This window comes from Mesoplodon mirus (genome assembly GCF_964341445.2).
Source record: "Mesoplodon mirus genome assembly, chromosome: 11".
Classification (NCBI taxonomy): domain Eukaryota; kingdom Metazoa; phylum Chordata; class Mammalia; order Artiodactyla; family Ziphiidae; genus Mesoplodon; species Mesoplodon mirus.
The window spans coordinates 72288199-72306915 of NC_138987.1; the positions used below are offsets into that span (position 1 = coordinate 72288199).

The 18717-nt window shown below is 40.5% G+C and overlaps 1 protein-coding gene across 2 annotated transcripts in view; it reads right to left on the bottom strand.

Annotated features, from left to right (window-relative positions):
- BEST3 (bestrophin 3) overlaps nucleotides 1-16057 on the bottom strand; it is a gene marked incomplete at both ends in the record, with an annotated part of 42885 nt that extends 26828 nt beyond the window's left edge. The window contains 3 exons of one of the 2 annotated variants that reach the window (XM_082635918.1): nucleotides 11652-11885; nucleotides 12349-12443; nucleotides 15906-16057. In XM_082635918.1, the coding sequence (XP_082492044.1) occupies nucleotides 11652-11885; nucleotides 12349-12443; nucleotides 15906-16057 (481 nt within the window). Of the gene's footprint in view, nucleotides 1-4342; nucleotides 4399-11651; nucleotides 11886-12348; nucleotides 12444-15905 lie in introns of those variants that run through there. The other variant, XM_082635920.1, reaches the window with a different exon arrangement.
- Between the last annotated feature and the right edge of the window lie 2660 nt (nucleotides 16058-18717).

The window sequence follows — 18717 nt, forward strand, 5'->3', positions numbered from 1 at the left end:
AATGGGGGATATTCAAGAAATATAAAATAAAGGTTCCTGTCTCAAGTAGTTTTTACTTGTATCAGAGATAAGGAATATGTACTCACGAGCACACGTGCACACACGCACACACACACACACAAGTTATATATCGGCATAGGAGGCAATACATGTGAGCAATCCCTAACAGAGGCGGCCAGTAGGAAGGAAGTAAGGTGACATTAAATGTGGACTAGGACATCTGGGGAAGGTCTCTTCTTTAGGTTTTGGTTTATTCATCTAAAATTGGGAACAAGAATACTTAGAATTGTTTGGATTAAAAGAATAAAACGTGATAATGTATACAAAGCACTTAGTACGGTGCCGAACACGTGAATCGCATAACATTTCATCCTGACCCCTCCTTTCAAACTCCTAATTAACCAGGACCTCTTCTGCGAAGCCTTCCTTGATTCCTTCCTTCTCCTTCCCCGGGGATTTCTCCCCTTCAAAGCTCCACCACGGTGCTCTCCCTTGCCTTGTATTATGATAATGTTAGACACAAATGTTTCCCCTGCTAAGGCCCTTTGGAAGGGCAAAGAGCATATTATCTTCGTGGTCCCCACAGCATTTCGCATATACTTTTTAAAATTTTTATTATTTATTTTATTTTTGGCTGCATTGGGTCTTTGTTGCTGTGCGCGGGCTTTCTCTAGTTGCAGCGATCAGGGGCTACTCTTCCTTGCGGTGCACGTGCTTCTCATTGCTGTGGCTTCTCTTGTTGTGGAGCACAGGCTCTAGGTGCGCGGGCTTCAGTAGTTGTGGCTCTCGGGCTCTAGAGCACAGGCTCAGGAGTTGCATGGGCTTAGTTGCTCTGCAGCATGTGGGATCTTCCCAGACCAGGGCTTGAACCAGTGTCCCCTGCATCAGCAGGTGGATTCTTAACCACTGCGCCACCAGGGAAGCCCTCGCATATACTTTAAAAGTGCTTCTTTCATTTTTGTGTGCCTCTGTGTGTGTGTGTGTGTGTGTGTGTGTGTGTATAACACAGTTTGCTTAAGTTTGCAGTGACCTCTCAGAGCCTCAGTTTTCTCATGCGTAAAAGAGATGATAATACCTACTTCACAGGGGTGTTGTAGAATTACCTGAGATGAGGAACATACGTCAAGGTTAACATAATGCTTCGCACATACTTAGCACTCGGTAAGTGCCAATAGTATATTATGTGAACTTTTATTCACACCCCCACCACCTGCACACCAGAGAAAGAAGAGATTTGAATAATAGGAGAGGAGGATAAGTTAGCAGGTTTATTTATTAACATTTATTGAATGTCTACTGTGTACCAGGGTTTGTTCTATAAAGATGTGCTTCAAAACACTTGACACTTTATTTTTTTTAGAGTTAAAATCATGATTTAATTACCAATTAAATAAAATGTCAAGTGCTTCAGGAGTTGTGGCACATGGACTTCAGTAGTTGCGGCACATGGGCTTCAATAGTTGTGGCTCACAGTCTCTAGAGCACAGGCTCAGTAGTTGTGGCACATGGGCTTAGTTGCTCTGTGGCATGTGGGATCTTCCTGGACCAGGACTCGAACCCATGTCTCCTGCACTGGTAGGTGGATTCTTAACCACTGGGCCACCAGGGAAGTCCCATTCTTCCTAATGGCTGCATTCTATTTAACTGTGTACAGTATTTTATATAAGTAGTCCTCTTTTGAATAGAGTTTTAAGTTGTTTTAATTTTTTTCCTACTAAAAATAATGCTGCAGTGACTATCCTTGTACTTACCACCTTGACTTTTTTTTTAAAGGATTATATAGGGGCATGAGGAATCATTTTCTTTTATTTATTTATTATTTATTTTTTTTGGCTTCATCGGGTCAGTTGCGGCACGCGGGATCTTTCATTGTGGCACACAGGCTCAGTAGTTGCGGCGCGAGGGCTTAGTTGCCCCGCGGCATGTGAGATCTTAGTTCCCTGACCAGGGATCGGACCCATATCCCCTGCATTGGAAGGCGGATCCTTAACCACTGGACCACTAGGGAAGTCCCCACACCTTAACTTTTTAAGTGGACTTTTAAATGTTCATTATGATTTAGTATAAATGCTTTCTGAATTAAAACTTGTTTCTAAAACTGATTTTTGTTAGATATGAATTTTGAGTTACTTTTGATTCAGAAATGCAATCATTTGCTTATGAAATGCTAACACATTCAGATGAAAATCAACTTTTGCCCTAATGTGACACAGTTTGTATCCTTAACCATCTGTAATTGGTTTATGAATCTGGTTTTCCTGCTTAAAGTAATCCTCCCTCCTTACCATGCAGACTGAGTTTTATTTAAGAGGTGTTGCTGTAACAGAAAATAACTCAAAGGAGAAGTGAGATGTGCCATTTTGAAAGTCACTGACCCATAGAGCTCTGGAGTTACCTAGATCCTTGATGTGATCCAGGCCAGTGTTTTGAGAATATGGTCCACAGGTCGTGGGTGTCTGAATCACTTGTGACACCTATTATATATGGAGAGGGCTAGGCTCTACCATCACCTGCTAAACCAGACTCAATAGGGCAGGAATTCTTGACCCAGTGTTGCACCTTTGCCTTATCCTGAAAGCCCTTTAGAAAATTCCAGTGCCTTCACCTTATCCCTTGAGATTCTGATTCATTTGGTCTAGAGTGAGGTCCAGGTGTAAGCATCCTTTTAATCTTCCTGGGTAATTTAATGAAATTGGGTCCAGGCATTTACATGTTTACCAAGTTCTGCAGGAAATTCTGACCTACAGCAATGTTCAAAAATCACTGCCCCACTGAATGAAGATTCTGTTTATTCAGTATTTGAAATAAACAGAGTAACAACTACAGAGCCAATATTTACCAACAAGAGACTAATTTTAGATAAAACTCAGGTTATTTATATTAGCTTTGAAGGGGTCTGCCCATGCCTGGGGAATTGGACTCTCTCTGGTGGTCAAAGAATAAGAATGAATCTGAGAATTCTTGTCTTGTTTCTCAGTGCATTTCAAAGTTGTTGCATGATCTAGATAATCTGTTTGGCTTTTTTTAAGACTTGCAGAGTATGATTAAATCTGATGATAAGAAGTTAATAGATGAACTTGACCTGTCTTGGCTCTGTGCTTGAAGACCTGCAACCCTTCACCTTTCCCCTGGAAGACTATTCTCAGACATTTCATATCAATTGTCTAACAGTTATAGTCTTGGGATTTATAGTGCAGTTTCCAAAAATGCCTGCATTTATATACTGGCTGCAATCTCTGTCATTTGACCAAAGAATAACTTTACCTCTGGTTATTTTTTATTCAGGAATATGGATCAACTTATGCTGGCAAGTCCTTTCTTGGCTTCTTAGCAAAAAGCAAATATGCAGAGTGAGGGTTAATTTAATGCAAACCCTAAAGCAAGAGTTAGGTAACCTCCCCCCAGTCCCTGCCGTGTAGCACACCCAGTGATTGGAAAGGGACATGTAGAGCTAGGAAAGTGTGTGTGGGGGTTAAATGTTCAGCCCAAATTTATTGTGTACTTTACTAGGTGCTGTGAAAGATGAACTGGACATTAATGTATCCTCCAAGAGTGTACAGGCAGAATAATTTTTATTATTTCCTGCAGGGTTACACATCTTATCCAAAGTAACCCCATCTTTGGAAATTGAGTTGTTGGTCCATTGAAAGAAAAGTCTAGATTGTTAATCAAATCAATTCAAAGAGCATTTGTTATTACATGGAATGTTATCCTCATCAGTGCCTCAGGCCATTTTAACCAGAGACTGATGATATATTCAGAATGTGATCATTATCCTCGTCTGTAAGTCTATGTTAACCACAGGTATTGATTTGCTACAGTTTGGCTGCACCATCAGCTGGCTGGTCCTCACACTACCCTGTCTCCTTCACATGTCTGTCTTTATGCCACGCTCCCTCAGACCCTATCCACACCCTGACATTGCTATTTTATTCAATATCTTGCGATTACATTTGCCTTGAATTTCTCTTGCTATCTTTTTTCCTTCTGGTTTTCTGGCTAGTTCAGCTCTGCTCAGCAATTTTCATATTGCGTATCCCAAAGAACCCTTTCTAATATTTCAAATCAGAGTAAAAAATATATATATATATTTACATATATATATATATACACACACACACACACACACACACATATGTTTGTATTTACTTGTGTCTTGAATTGTGGTTTGATGGAGTAGGATCTGCTACTTTAAGGCAAAATTTTATTGCCTTCAAACCAAAGGACCAATTAAGTCCATTAATAAACAATATTCCGGTAATCGCAGATTCAGTTGAAGCTGAGGCAGATGTCTTTTGCCTTTAAAGCAGAGTGCGTACATGAGGCTCTATTAGGAGGAGAGCTAAAAGCTCTGCTTCTCAAAACTTTTAGGCAGGATGGGTTTATTGCCAATTCTTTCTGAAAGAGAAAGTTGTGCATTCAGCATCTGAGCCCTTCTCAGAGATGACTTTTTCAGGCACATTGCAACAAGCCTGGCTCATTTTCCTCTCTATACTTTCCAAATGAATGGAATGAAGCCACCAGATTCAACTGCAGCCATTCTTTAAATTCAACGGTAGAAATTTAGAAATCCCTGTCAACTGGGAAAATCAAAGTGAGGCAAAATGGGATTGAGAGAGAGATGGAATCACACTGTGAAGGCATTGTGGAGGGCAGTATTCAGATATATATATATATATATTTTTTTTTTCTTTTTGCGGTATGCGGGCCTCTCACTGCTGTGGCCTCTCCCGTTGCGGAGCACAGGCTCCGGATGCGCAGGCCCAGCGGCCATGGCTCACGGGCCCAGCCGCTCCGCGGCATATGGGATCCTCCCAGACCGGGGCACGAACCCGTATCCCCTGCATCGGCAGGCGGACTCTCAACCACTGCGCCACCAGGGAGGCCCTGGATATATATATTTTTTTAACCATGAACTACAGTAAGATATATTTGTGGTTCCCAAAACAATTATTGGCTCTTCTGTGTGAGGTGCTCTCTGATATTTTCTGTTCTGTTCCATTCCATTCCATAAAAAATGCTGGCTCAAAGCCATTAAAATGATTTAAGAACCCAATAATAAGTTACAACCCACAGTTTGAAGAGCTTGAAATAGGATATGGTTGAGTAAAATCAGTTTCTGGGTTAGCAATACTGAACGGAGACAGAGAAACTCCTCTATTTTCCTAATGAGTCAGACACGAGTGAAACATCTCTAGTCAGCCGTATTCCTGTCTCTAAATTAGTATCCTATTTGGTAGTTCACTGCCTTCTACACATGATGCACAGAAAATATCATTCACAAAATCAGTGCTCTTAACTCCTGGCCTGTCCAGGTGGCCCAGAATTCCATTTGCTTTGGGTAAGTAGATCTGAGGCAATTTGCAGATAAAGTTGGAGGAGTTAATAGATGCGCTGTGGTGCAGTGGTTCCTAGACTTTGCTGCACATTAGGATGGTCTGGGGAGCTTAAAAACTCCTGATGCCCAGGTTGCACCGTACACCTATCGAATCCTAATGTCTGGGGGTGTGAGCCACCATCAGTATTTTTAAAAGATCCCTAGCGACTCCATCTTGTAACAAAGGTTGGGAACAACTGCACCTAGTACAGAGGCACACAGCAAGCTGGCCATTTTAGCATCCTTGTTCTGGCTCAAACATAGTGCTTCTGGGGAGCTTGTTTAGAAGTGGATTTCTGGGTCCCAAGCCCCAGAGATTCAAATTTCATAGGTTGTCTGGGAACCTGCAATTTAAATAAGCACGCTTGATAATTCAGTGAATGTGGTGGTCTACGATCATCCTTTGAGAAGCATTGATTGGCGAGCCATGATTTAACTCCTAAAACAGAGCTGTGATGAACCTTCAAACATTGGGCTGAGACTGCCCATCCATGGCACTAACCAAGGAGGTGTGTACTTTCTCTCCCATTGAAGAGCCAGTGCACATAGGTGAGTCAAGTTGCACTCACAAGATGACATTCAGTCTCTTCTGGGCTCATCACGTGAGACTATAGGGGTAACTGACTCAACCTGTAAAAGTTCAGCCAACAGAGGAAAAACTGGCACAGCCGTGAATACCACCATCCCCTTGATCATCTCTCATGTAACACAGAGCAGTGGGAGATTTCAGAGACCAGGGAACCCCAGTAGCACGGAATGCATCAGGAAAAACGTGAACAGCAGATCACAGGGCAGAAAGTCAATATTATACAAAATCCATTCGATTTTACTTAGCGAGAGAAGATTACAGATTAAATGATCTGAGTGTGGGGCTAGCCTTCCAGACAGTGCATCTAAAGTTAGAACTTTTATCTCAACAGTCACGTGACAATTGGGAGCTCGGTCGGTTGTATGGGGTCTCCACAGGCTCTCTCGTCAGGGCAGAAGCTCAAGGAACTTCATGTTAAGATTCCAGGCCTTTAAGAAAACAAAACAGTGTCCTTTCCTTAAATTTTACTGTCTTTTAACCACTCTTACAGGCTACCAAGCACAGAGGTTAACTATTTTAGAGAAATAGAAATGCAATGGAGTGATGTGAAGTTCAGCTGTAAATATATTTATGCTTGTCTCTGAAAATGATTCATAGAAGAAAACATTTGTAGTAATCTTTACTGATCCTCGAGGACAGGGACCTCGCTTTCAGCTGTGCTCCAGTGCTCAGCACAATGCCTAGCATACCATATACACTCAGTAACTCTTTGTTAAATGAGCAAAAGCATGACAGATTTAGTAACAGATTTAGTAACGTTTCTTTTAGAGGAATGCATGTAATTTCCCATTTCCTTTTTTTGTGCTTCTGGTGAAGAATTTTGAAGGGAAATATTTTCTCTCCTGATCACTGTGAAACCCCAGATAAAATATTTTGATTCAGTCTTATACCATAACGTAAGCACCCAATTAAGGCCATCACTTAAATTGGCAAAGATCTGGAATTGTGCACGTGACTTGACTTAGAATGAGTGACATCTTCCAAGGCAGGTGATTGAAACGACTGGAATTTTTCAGGGCAGGCTTGTAGCCAAGAGGGAAAATAACAGAGACTCCTGGGTTACAGCTTCTCTGCGAAGTAACTGTTTGATAACAGACCAGTTCAGGGAATTTCCAGCATAATAGACATTATTTTGCATTCAGTTGTTACATTTCTATTTTCATGGGGGCATAAATAAAGAAATGTTAATTTTTAATTCAAGAAATGTAACCTGTAACATCAAAGCATATGTATTTCCCAGAATAATGTAAGTTGAGTGTCCAGCTTAACAGCAAGGAATGTCAGGGACCGGCGGGTAAGTGACCTAGCTCACCAGCTGTAGTCAAGCAATGGCCAGATGCTTCAGAAGGAGGTGCTGATCTTCATTCTCTCCGTCCTCTCACTGTTTTTGTCCTGCTAGTCCTGAATCTTTGTGACAGGGACCCTCCCTGAAGCAATACAAAGAGTTTGGAGGGCAACTCCCATTGCCTTAAAGCCCCCTATTTCTCAGAGTGTGATCCAGGGACCCCCTTCCTCAAAGTGTCCAGGGGCTTGTTAAACACACTCATTCCTGGACCCCAGCCTAGACCTACTGAATCAGAATCTCTGGGGGTGGTGTCTTTGGATCTGTGTTTTTAGCAGTATTGATTTTTTTAACACTGTCTAAAGTGCACTGAAGTTTGAGGACATGTACCTTCCCAGACAGGTGGGTTTATGTAGGGAGTCACCTGACAAGAGGTTTTTTTTTTTTGCACCCTCAGCCTTGCCTCCTGCCTTTGCCCCTACACTTTTGGGGCCCCTGTGCTTTACTGCCAGCCCTCTCTGCCCTCAGGCGGAGCAGGTGCCCTGGCTCTGGGCTCAGGGCACCTGCCAAACATTTTTTGCCATCCCTGAACTTCCTTTTCTTCCCAGAAACGTTGGCACAGGCCAAGGACAGACAGAGAGAGGTGGAGACACGTACCCAGTTGGGAGAGCTTGGAAACTGACCCCACGTGCAGACCGAGTCAGCCTTCTCTGCTGGGAAGCAGGAAGTCTGGTAAGTCTGTGTGGCCAGCCGACACAGAGTCTGTGCGCATCCATGCGGGTGGCCGTGAGGCAGACCAGGAAGGACCCTGCCTGTGAAGCGTGGCCCCCAGCTTGGAAGGCAGTGGCTCAGAACTTTGTCCCACCACCTAGCATGCAAACCTTGCATTCCTGTTGGGCACATGCTGGTCCACTACCCCTTCTTCTGCCTTTCTAGAAAACACTTAGGGGTGAAAGAGAGTAGTAGAGACCTTTACACTGCAATCATCCGTGATGGCCCCAGAGGGCACCTGCTAAGCCTTCAGCCCCGTCCTGTCACCCTCAGCACTCTTCCTCCTTCAGACGCGGCACAAAAACTTGAAGTGAGAATGATGCTCGTTGTGTCCAGGCAGGTCTAATTCAAGTCTCCTAGATGGTAGTCTCTGAGCAGACTGCTCAGAGGCTACCATCCAGAGCAATTCTGGAGCCTCCAGCATGGTTGAAACCTTGAATTCACCCTTTTCTTAACTGTTGCAGTTTTGTTATTAGTAATGAATTATTTGACAAATGCCAAAGCCTTTTACCCCGGGGGTGAGAAAAAGGGTTAAAAAAATAAGCATCCCAGAAAAGACTCCTTACTTCTCAAGCTTCAGTATATAAAAATAGCAACATAAGAGCATGTTTAAAAGCCGGTTTTCCAGGCCTTACATACAATGGTTCTGATTCAGTAGGTCTGACGTGGGGCTCAGGAGTATGCATTTTATTTTATTTTATTATTTATTTATTTATTAATAAATTTAGTTATTTTATTTATTTATTTTTGGCTGCGTTGGGTCTTCATTGCTGTGCACGGGCTTTCTCTAGTTGTGGCGAGCGGGGGTACTCTTTGTTGCAGTGCGTTGGCTTCTCATTGCGGTGGCTTAAGCTCTAGGCACTTGGGCTTCAGTAGTTGTGGCTCGCAGGCTCTAGAGTGCAGGCTCAGTAGTTGTGGCGCATGGGCTTAGTTGCTCCACGGCATGTGGGATCTTCCCAGACCAGGGCTCGAACCCGTGTCCCCTGCATTGGCAGGTGGATTCTTAACCACTGCACCACCAGGGAAGTCCCAGGAGTATGCTTTTTTTTTTTTTTTTTTTTTTTTTTTTTTTTTTTTTTTTTGCGGTACGTGGGCCTGTCACTGTTGTGGCCTCTCCCCTTGAGGAGCACAGGCTCCGTATGCGCAGGCTCAGCGGCCATGGCTCACGGGCCCAGCCGCTCCGCGGCATGTGGGATCTTCCCAGACCGGGGCACGAACCCGTGTTCCCTGCATCGGCAGGCGGACTCTCAACCACTGCGCCACCAGGGAAGCCCGAGTATGCATTTTAAATAAACAACTCAAGTTATTCAGGATGTAAAGGGCCCGTGGGTTTGTGGATCACACCTTGAGACATACTCATGTAAATGCACTTCAAGGAGCAAATGATTCCCCTATGCCCTTGGAATGGTTGCGGGTACTGGTGGTAGGGGAGAGAGAAGCACTCGAGTGTTCCAAATGCCTTGGAAAGGGGGAAAGTGTCGATGCAAGTACTGACCGGTGTTTGTGTAAGTTTGATAAGGAGTGAGTGTCAGTATTATGAAAAGTGCACCTAAAGGAAATGAACTCAGATCATTCTCCCATTCATCTCGCCGTTTCTACTTGCCCCTCAGACCTGAGCACAACTCAGGCCTCGTTGAGCTCACGTCTAACCAGAGGCCCTAAAGCCCTCTCTGTCACCAGCCACCCCATGTGCTTTTAATATGAAGGTGACGCTGAGAGGATAGATTTGCTCTGAGAATCGGGCCTGGAGTCTGATTCCTGTCAGAATGCGCTTTCTTCTTTCCAAGGATGTGTCCGGACTACAGAAATGTCACCTTTATTCATCCAAGTAAACTTTAGCTGTCACTCATCCATTTGGAATGGGCCAAACGTTTCTTGTTTGTTTTTAGGACTTTTTTCATAGGTCGAAATGCTTATCACATTTGATCCTTTAGACATTAGGGTAAGAAAAATAAGTTATCAAGTGGCATTTTAAACTTGGTCATTCTGATGCAGTATTCCACTTTTAAATTTGGAGGAAGGGTGGCAATTAATTTTTTTTAAGTTCCGACTGGTTTTACTGAATTTACTGAATTTAACTGAATCTGTAACCGACTCCTTGCTCCCCATTACTTTCTCACGTCTTGCTCTGTAGCCCTAACAACGGCCTCTACACTCCTCCTTCCTTATTTCCACCTTACCTTTCACAGTCTCCTGGCCATAGGGGATCAAGAAGACCTAGGATGTCATATCAAATGAGTCTTCTAAAGTGACCAAAGGTCTATGTTAGGCTGTTGTACTAGATGATTTCATTATTAATAGCAAGAACTCATGTCACACCATGTGCCAGGTACTGCTCTAGACACTGCAAGTATTAACTTATTTAATCATCACAACAAGCCTATGAGGTATATGAGGTAAAAGGTATTATAAATCACTCTAAACTCACTATATGGATGAGGAAACTGAAGCATTAGAAAGGTAAAGTAACTCAGACAAGGTCATGTAGCCAGTAAGCGATAGAGAAGGATTTGAACTCTTACTCTGTGTTCTGAGTCACTATCTATGTCGCCATCTGAGAAGACAAAACCAAATCAAACAAAAGCCCCCAAACCTCCAAAAACAAACAAACCATGCTACTCTTAAATATATATATATATATATATATATATATATATATATATATATATATATATATATATATATTTAAATTTTCAAGGACATTTCAGAAAAGGAGACTGGATAAAGCAACCTAATTTGAGACTGTACTCAGTATAAAGGCAGAATCATCTCATGGGTCCTATATCTGCTATATATTCATTTATACATTCCAACATACTCTCAGATGGATCAAAGACAACCCAGCGCAAAACCCCACTTTTATTCTGTACGTGCCAACAATGATCTCATTTAATCCTCATCCCCTTGAAGGCTGGTTTAACAGCTTCTTTGCTAAGTATTACCACACCAAAGAGAACCATTCTTCAAACGTGATTTGTTCTCAGCATCCTGTGTCCAGAAGCCCAGGTACAAAACTGCATCTACCCTGAGGAATAGGAGGGACAACAGACCCTCACTAAAGCAGCCTTTTACTGCCACCTCTCAGGCTCTGCCTAGATGAAAAGCCGCATTTCTGGTTCCTACCAGAATCTGCTGTGTTTGGTAGGTGTTGGGGGGAAGGATTAAGTTAGGAGTTCTGAGCCTGAATTGAAATTTTGGCGCTCCCACTAATGAGCTATGTGATCCAGAACAGGTCATAACCTCTCTGAATCTCTCATGGTTTTTTTGAGGTCCGTATGAAATAATATTTATGAAAGTGCATAAACTGTAAAGTGCTAGAAAATGTAAGGCAATATTACAGAAGGTTTGAATAAATATGATAATTATTATATTATGGACCATGTGACTGTTTGCAACTTAATTTGAGGTTGACTGTCTGCTGTTTCCTTTGCTCTGCCCCCCAAGTAAATGTCTTGAGGGCAGGAACCATGACTTATTCATTTTTACCTCTTAAGACTGTTTCTGGCACATGATAGGTAATCAGTAAATGTTTCTTGAATGAATGAATAAATAAAAAGCATTTTCAAAGGAACTTTGAAAGTTCTGATCGAGGTCAAGAGGAGCCCCATGGAAGGAAAAGTCATTTCCAATACCTGCTTCAACCACATGGTCCATCGTTGGAAACCTTTTGTACACAGCCGTGCTCACCGAGCGGAAGATGAGCAGGGATGTGAGGTTGACGTAGCGCATCAGTGTCCTCCTTAGCAGGCGCCCATACTCGTCACTTCCATGAACACTGCTGGAGATGAGAAACATCAGCCTGTCTGGCCAGGGCAGATTCACAAACTGGTTCCACCATCGGTTCACCACCAGAGTAACATAAAACCCTGTAGAATAACAGGAAATTGTAAAGCAATTTCTTACTGTAGACATATTGTTGACACTGATGCTTTCAGCAGAATTTTAGTTTTTTTAGGGATCGGGGTGTAAAAAATACGTTGTTATCCATATCTAATGATTTTGCCCTCCAGAAAAAAAATGTAATTTGTGCCTCGCAATGCTGTAGCACCCAGTAAGTGGGTATTAGAACTCAAATATTGACAGCAAAAATGGAGAGTTAGTGAAAATAAAGCTGAATTGTCCAAGAGCAGATTATTACCTCAAACTTGTTGGTTGTTAATTTAGCAAAAGCAGCCTTGAAGGTAAACCTTATGGATGATTCTGGTTCTATTGCAAGCAGTGACTTTTCAGGCATGCCTCTCAGCTTGGAAACACTCCCATGCAGAGTCATTGGTGTTATCCTAACAGAGACAGCTGTGTGGCTGCATTCTGCATGTGACCTATACTTACCAAGCACAAAGGTTACTGGAATTTGTTCAGCATATCTGTCACAGTAAATTGATAATTTTTCAAAGTAACGTTTTTGGGCTCCTGTAAGTAACAATCTGGAGCAAAAATAAAATGCACAGCCCTTTATGATATTATACTTCTGCACCTGCTTTGCAAGTGACATTCAGTGCAAACAATTAAGCAAAAATAACCTCATTTTTTTTTTAAGGAGCAATAATTTTTTCTTTTCTACCTAAGCTGATGTATCTCAAAACCTTTTTAACTGCTGAATGTTTTAAGAACTAACGTTTTTAGTACATAAATGTTGTTGGTCATTACACAGTGGGACATAGTAACCATTTTATTTTTAAATACTTCATATTTTAAAATTTTTATATGATTAATGCATTGGATTTAGAGCAAAATACTTCATAAAAGAGTCCATTTTCCAATTATTCATCATATGTACTTAAAAAAAGAGTGCCTTAAGTGGATTGCACTTATTAAGTAATTATTGAATAATAACCCTGGATTCGACATCCTGATCTTACTTTTTCATGAATATGCTACTTAGTACATTCTTGATTATACATGTTGTACTTCAAGGGATGTTATAACTGTTTATTTTAAAGCCTACAGTTATTTAAGGGATTTCCCTGGCGGTCCAGTGGTTGAGATTTTGCCTTGTAATGCATGGGGTATGGGTTCGATCCCTGGTCGGGGAGCTAAGATCCCACATGCCTTGGGGCCAAAACACCAAAACATAAAACAGAAGCAATATTGTAACAAGTTCAATAACGACTTTAAAAATGGTGCACATCAAAAAAAAAATCTTTAAAAAAATTTTCAAAATAAAAGAATTTAAAATATACATTTATAATATAAAACAACACAGATTTAACAATTAGTAGTGAAATTTTTATAATTATGTTTGGTGGGTTTTTATTTCTATAGTATAAATATAAAAATTTATATTATGGATCTGACACAAACCCATTTTCTGGTATTGTTAAACATAAATCCATTTAATGAAGCTATTATTGGTATTTATGTTGCAAGGAGGAGATTCAGAATCAGAAGAACTATCTCAAGGCAGGTTAGTAATAATGATCAAAATCCAGAAAGAAAACACAGATGAATTTGAATAAATGAATGAATGCAGCTTTTCCAAGGGAGAAAGGAATCCCCTGGAAACACTCATCATAGCATGTGTCAGAGGCCTATTTGGGTCAGTAGAACTTTGAAGAAGGACGCAGAGGGATAATGAGGTGACAGTGAGCCACAGACCAGACTGCAGATGAAGATCTGGGAGCTGGTGCTGACCAAGGAGGTGTGTGGGTGCAGGGTGGGCTTGGAGTTCCTGCCTCAGCTTGGAAGAGGTGTCAGAAATTCTGAAATCAAGAAAAGCTGACAAGAGAGGCATCACCTGGTGGACAGGCCTATCAAGGTCATGCTGATGACAAGTTACAGCCAGAATGCTTTCTGGTACTCAAATAAAAATGATCAGAGAGAATTTAAATTTGGAGAGCACAGACCGTAGGGTTTAACAGAGCCAGGTTTGAATCCCAGATCTGCCACTTAACAGATTTGGATTTGGAGCATATTTTTAAATCTCTCTGAGTCCCAGTTTTCTCATTTGTAAACGGGGATATTAATACCTATTTATATGTATCAGGAATGTTATGAGGATTAAAGAATATATGATATATAAAACCACTTAGCATATGGTGTCACACTTAAGAAATAATAAAGTGGTTGTTACTATTAATAGTTGGCCAAAGGAAAAAATATTTAGCTGATAGACACATAGAAATCTTACTAGCTAGAAAGTACCACAGCGAGTATTTTGTCAAATCCATCCCAAAATAAAAAGAGATATAATCAAACTAGTGAATTCTGGTTCTGTCTTATGATTTTTTTGCTAGGTATAACTATTTGCTTATAACAGGATTAAAAAACTTAGCATCATTAGTAGACATGAGAATGAAACTATGTCTGTATTTGTCTACAGGTATGTCTGACTTTCTTGACAGATTCAACCTGTAGTTCTTGGTAGAGCTTTGATCAACATATAAGGGTCTATTTTAATAAACTTTTACATTTGAACTTTAAAAAATGAAAAATGGCTTGAACTAATGATTATTGTTATAAATGTAAGCACTCTTTGGTCTTTAGAAAACATATGTGCATACAATTTTGTGGGGTATAAATAAGATATTGGAGTCAAAGTTAAGGCCCCATGGAGCATTTCTGGCTACAATGCAACTGTTCTAAGAGCTATTCTATTCTAAGAAGCAGTAGCAGCAATAAATTCACATTTGTAAAAATAAACTAATGAGACAATTATCCTGAAACGTCATGTGTCTTCCACCATTTCATATTCTGAAGGAGTAGGTGACACATAAATAAATCATCAAAATAATACCGTATTTAGAAGACAAATCTGAAAAATTATTAGAGATTTTTAATAAAACTTTCCTTGTAAAGATATGTTGCCAAAATGTATACCAATATATACATTTGTTTGGAACTGTAGTTTTGATATGTAGCAAAAGTAATTCTTCCTATTCTAATTTTGGTCATTATCAGCTAGCCAAATTAACGTCCCTCTTCTTCACATGGTGTCCTGTTGCTGCAAGGAAGAATGTAGGCGAAAACAACGATTCACAAATTTGTCCATTGTATGCAGAAGAAAAAGAACAAACTGATGAACACAGTAAAGGTGGAAATACAGCCTCAAAAACCTTTAGCTTTTCTATTTTAAGTTTTAACTTTCCCCAGAGAAGAAATGTATGCAATCAATATTAATTTTAAAAACTAATAAAGCTTCCCTTTTATAATACTGATAAAATTTTATTAAGACTACAATTTTTAGTTATAAAAGTATTTCTTGGACATGATGTTGCTCATATTTCCTGTCAATCTGACAGGCAAAGGTTGTGAGGTTATAAAGAATAAACGTCTTTTATGAATATAATGTGCCCTGAACTCAGAAGATATAAAGAAAATAAATTAGTTTTCAGGCCTTTTCTTTAATTGAGATATTGGTAAGGTTGGGGGCACCAACTTGGATAAGATTTCGTCATTCCAGGAAAGAGGAAGGAAGGTTGCCTGATACACACTATTCACGAACATGTTAATTATGTAGGTAGTCACTGCAAACTGTCAAATCAGAAACTCAAACTATGAATAACATAGTTCAGAGAAGCACAAATAATTATTTGTCTGTGGACTTTGCCATTCAAAATCATCACTTAGTGAGGTTCTAGGTATAAATCTTTCATTTTATGCCTATAGCAAAATTCTTGAAGCACAACTAATACCTCATCATGACCCATTAAAGTGGGGCTGGAATGAGAGCCACCTGAACATGACGGTTAGGGTCTATTTAACATCCTAAAAATGGTTAGGTGTGGATTAAAATACCCAGTCCTGGGGAGAAGTAGGCAACAGAGGATCATGCAAAGGAGGAGGTCACATAATGCAAAAGCCAGTGGCAGCCAAAGGGCTTGGATTTTTGAGACTGTATTCATATATGCTATCTAATGGCCATTAAGGACACACGCAAAGGAAAGTACCTGTACATAAAACTTATTGCTGTGTAAAGTACAGCAAAAACAATAAATTCCCTGTATAGTAGTTTGTAGATGCTGCCTCTCCACTTGAAGAGTAACCTATGAAATCCAAAAAAAGTCGCATTTGCTACTTTACTGGAGTAAGTGACAGTCATCTTGGATAATTTTTCTTTTTTTTCTAGAAGAGCAAGAAGACAACACACAAGTAAAAAGCAATGTTTAAGACCGAGCATAAATCTGTATCTCAAAAGAAACCCTAACCAGCAACCAGTCAACCATCTCTACTTTTTGCCTTTCTCAGCTTGAACAATTTGGAATTTGGAGATAACCACCAACTCAGTGCTAAATCTTTTAGTAGAAAAGGGGAAGAAAGGAGTGTCTGGAAAAAGAAATATTAGAAATCTTAAGCTTGCCTTCATTTCTAAATATTTTGAGATTATATAGCTATTAATAAATATTTGAATGACTAAATGAGATGTATGAGATATGATGTATTATGATCTATCATATATTTTCTGAATCCATGGGAAGATTTAAGGTATTGATATGCTATATTAATTGACCTTTTCAAAAGCAGTGGTCAAACTTATTGTTTGGGGCTTTATTTGCTAAAATGTGTAAAGAGGTATTTATTTCACCCTTAAATTTCCTAAAAGAAAGTTATGCCTCTCTTAGAAATCAGGAGAAGCCAGCCCCTTGTGGGAATTTAATTGATGGGTTACTTCTGGTTGTTTTAATTTAATTGTCTCTCTAGTGGAGCTCTGAGTGCATAGTTAGCACTCTGTGCACTTCACAAGGTAGACAAAACGTCGGGCCACAGTGATACTAAGTAAGGTGCATTTTCCCATTGAAAAGTCCCACATAAAATGCTTGGGGATAGGGCACCTTCTGTTTGGAGCTGAAAAAATGAGGCCATTATTTAGGACTCTTTCCACCTGGACTGTTCCATGGATGTGGGTGGGATGAGAACTGGGCCCCAAAGCCTAGTTTTCAGTGGATTCTTTGGAATTCCATTGCTCTTCACCAAGATACTAAACATTCAGGTTTTGAGAAGATGCCCCAAAGCTAATCTTTGTTTGAAAATCCTGCTCCACAGCTTTCTAACACAAAGCATACACAGAGAACATGAAATTTCTTTGCAACCTTTTGCTTTCAAAAGGATCTATGAGGAGTCTTATAGAGCTACTTAGACTGAAGTGATTGAGTTTTTAGGTAGAACTGTACTAGACATAAGTAATAAATCCTATAGCAGATTTCTTATACAAAGTAGCCTATAGCACACATTTTATCATAAACAAGGACATTTTCTGTCTTTATTCAGAGGTAGAGAAAAAATCCAATTCTCATTTGCCTAGTTTCCCTAAAAAAAAAAAAAAAGTGAAACTCTGGAACTATATTCTGGAGCGGTATTTTTTTTTTTCTAATCACCAGCCTAAGGCTTCAACTACTGATTTTAACAAAGAAACCAGAGATTTTTTTGGCAAAAGTAGGTATCATTACGAAAGGTTGGGACTCAGGCCACAAAAGCAGTTTCATTTTTCCATCTTCACTTTGTCTCTTTGTCTAATGTGAATACAGCCAAAACTGGGAGAGGAGCATAATAAATTAAGCCCATTTCATAATTTGTTCTTATGGACACTGGACTTTTGAATGACAGTCCTTAAATAACTCTCTTTCCTTTAACAGTTCACCCTTCTGTTACAGCTCTGTCAGAAAAACCAAGATCACATCGAGTAGAGGTCAGAGGTAAAATGCATAGGTATACTCTGTGCACTAACCTATTTGTTTGGTTTGGAGTCCCCGACAGGAAAGACAATCTCCAGGCTCCCCCTGCAGAGGTGGCTTCGGGTCGGTGTTGTACTCTCGGCTCACCCTTCACTCATGCGGAGTCTGGAGAACTGTTTATGCCAATTTGTCCACTGGTGACAGTGATAGCCGGGAACAAACAGGAGCAACAGCTGCTGATGTGGCTTTTTTCTAATCTATAATTATAACTCCACCTGTCGCCCAAAGCACCACTTTGAATGAGAAGTTGGAGGTAATGTGAAGGAGCTTGGGTCACCTAAGTCTGTTATTTTCATTTTGACTCTACCCTGGGATCAAGGAAGAAAGAGCCATTTGCCCCTAAAGTGCTCTGAAGAGGCTCCACCAGCCAAAAACAGGGAATTGGCACAGCCTGTGTGTGCTTAAAACGAGAATAAATTCTTGTGAAACCTTAAACTGGGGCAGACAAGAACATAAACAGGATTTTCACTCATTTGAGAGGTACTGAGAATGCTCTTCCATTAAAAACAATAAGCATGAGAAAAAACCCAGGCCCAATTGGAAAGGACCCAGAGAAAGGATCATTGAAGAGTCTTAAGGCCAGGAGAGTGCCATCGTAGTGCTGACCACGAGGGACTCACATTTCTCAGTTTCTGCCTCATTGGCTCCTTTTTAACCAGGATGGTTGAGAAGTTAGAGGCCTGCAATGTGAGTCACAAGAGAGTTTAGAATGGGCTTTCTGCTGAGATGGAAGTAGGCTCTGTGCAGCAGTCCCAGAAGACTTGCACAAGAAGAGTTTCAGACAGCAGAAAATAATCCTAAGCGATTGTGCTGTGGGTTTCCATTGAAAGTGATTTTTTCTGGATTTGGAGGATGTAAAGTTGTAAGTATTGAATCTTTGAATGAGATTCATCCATCTGAAGATGGCAGAGGAGTAAGACATGGAGATCACTTTCCTCCCCACAAGTACATCAAAAATGCATCTACGGGCCTCCCTGGTGGCGCAGTGGTTGAGAGTCCGCCTGCCGATGCAGGGGATGCGGGTTCGTGC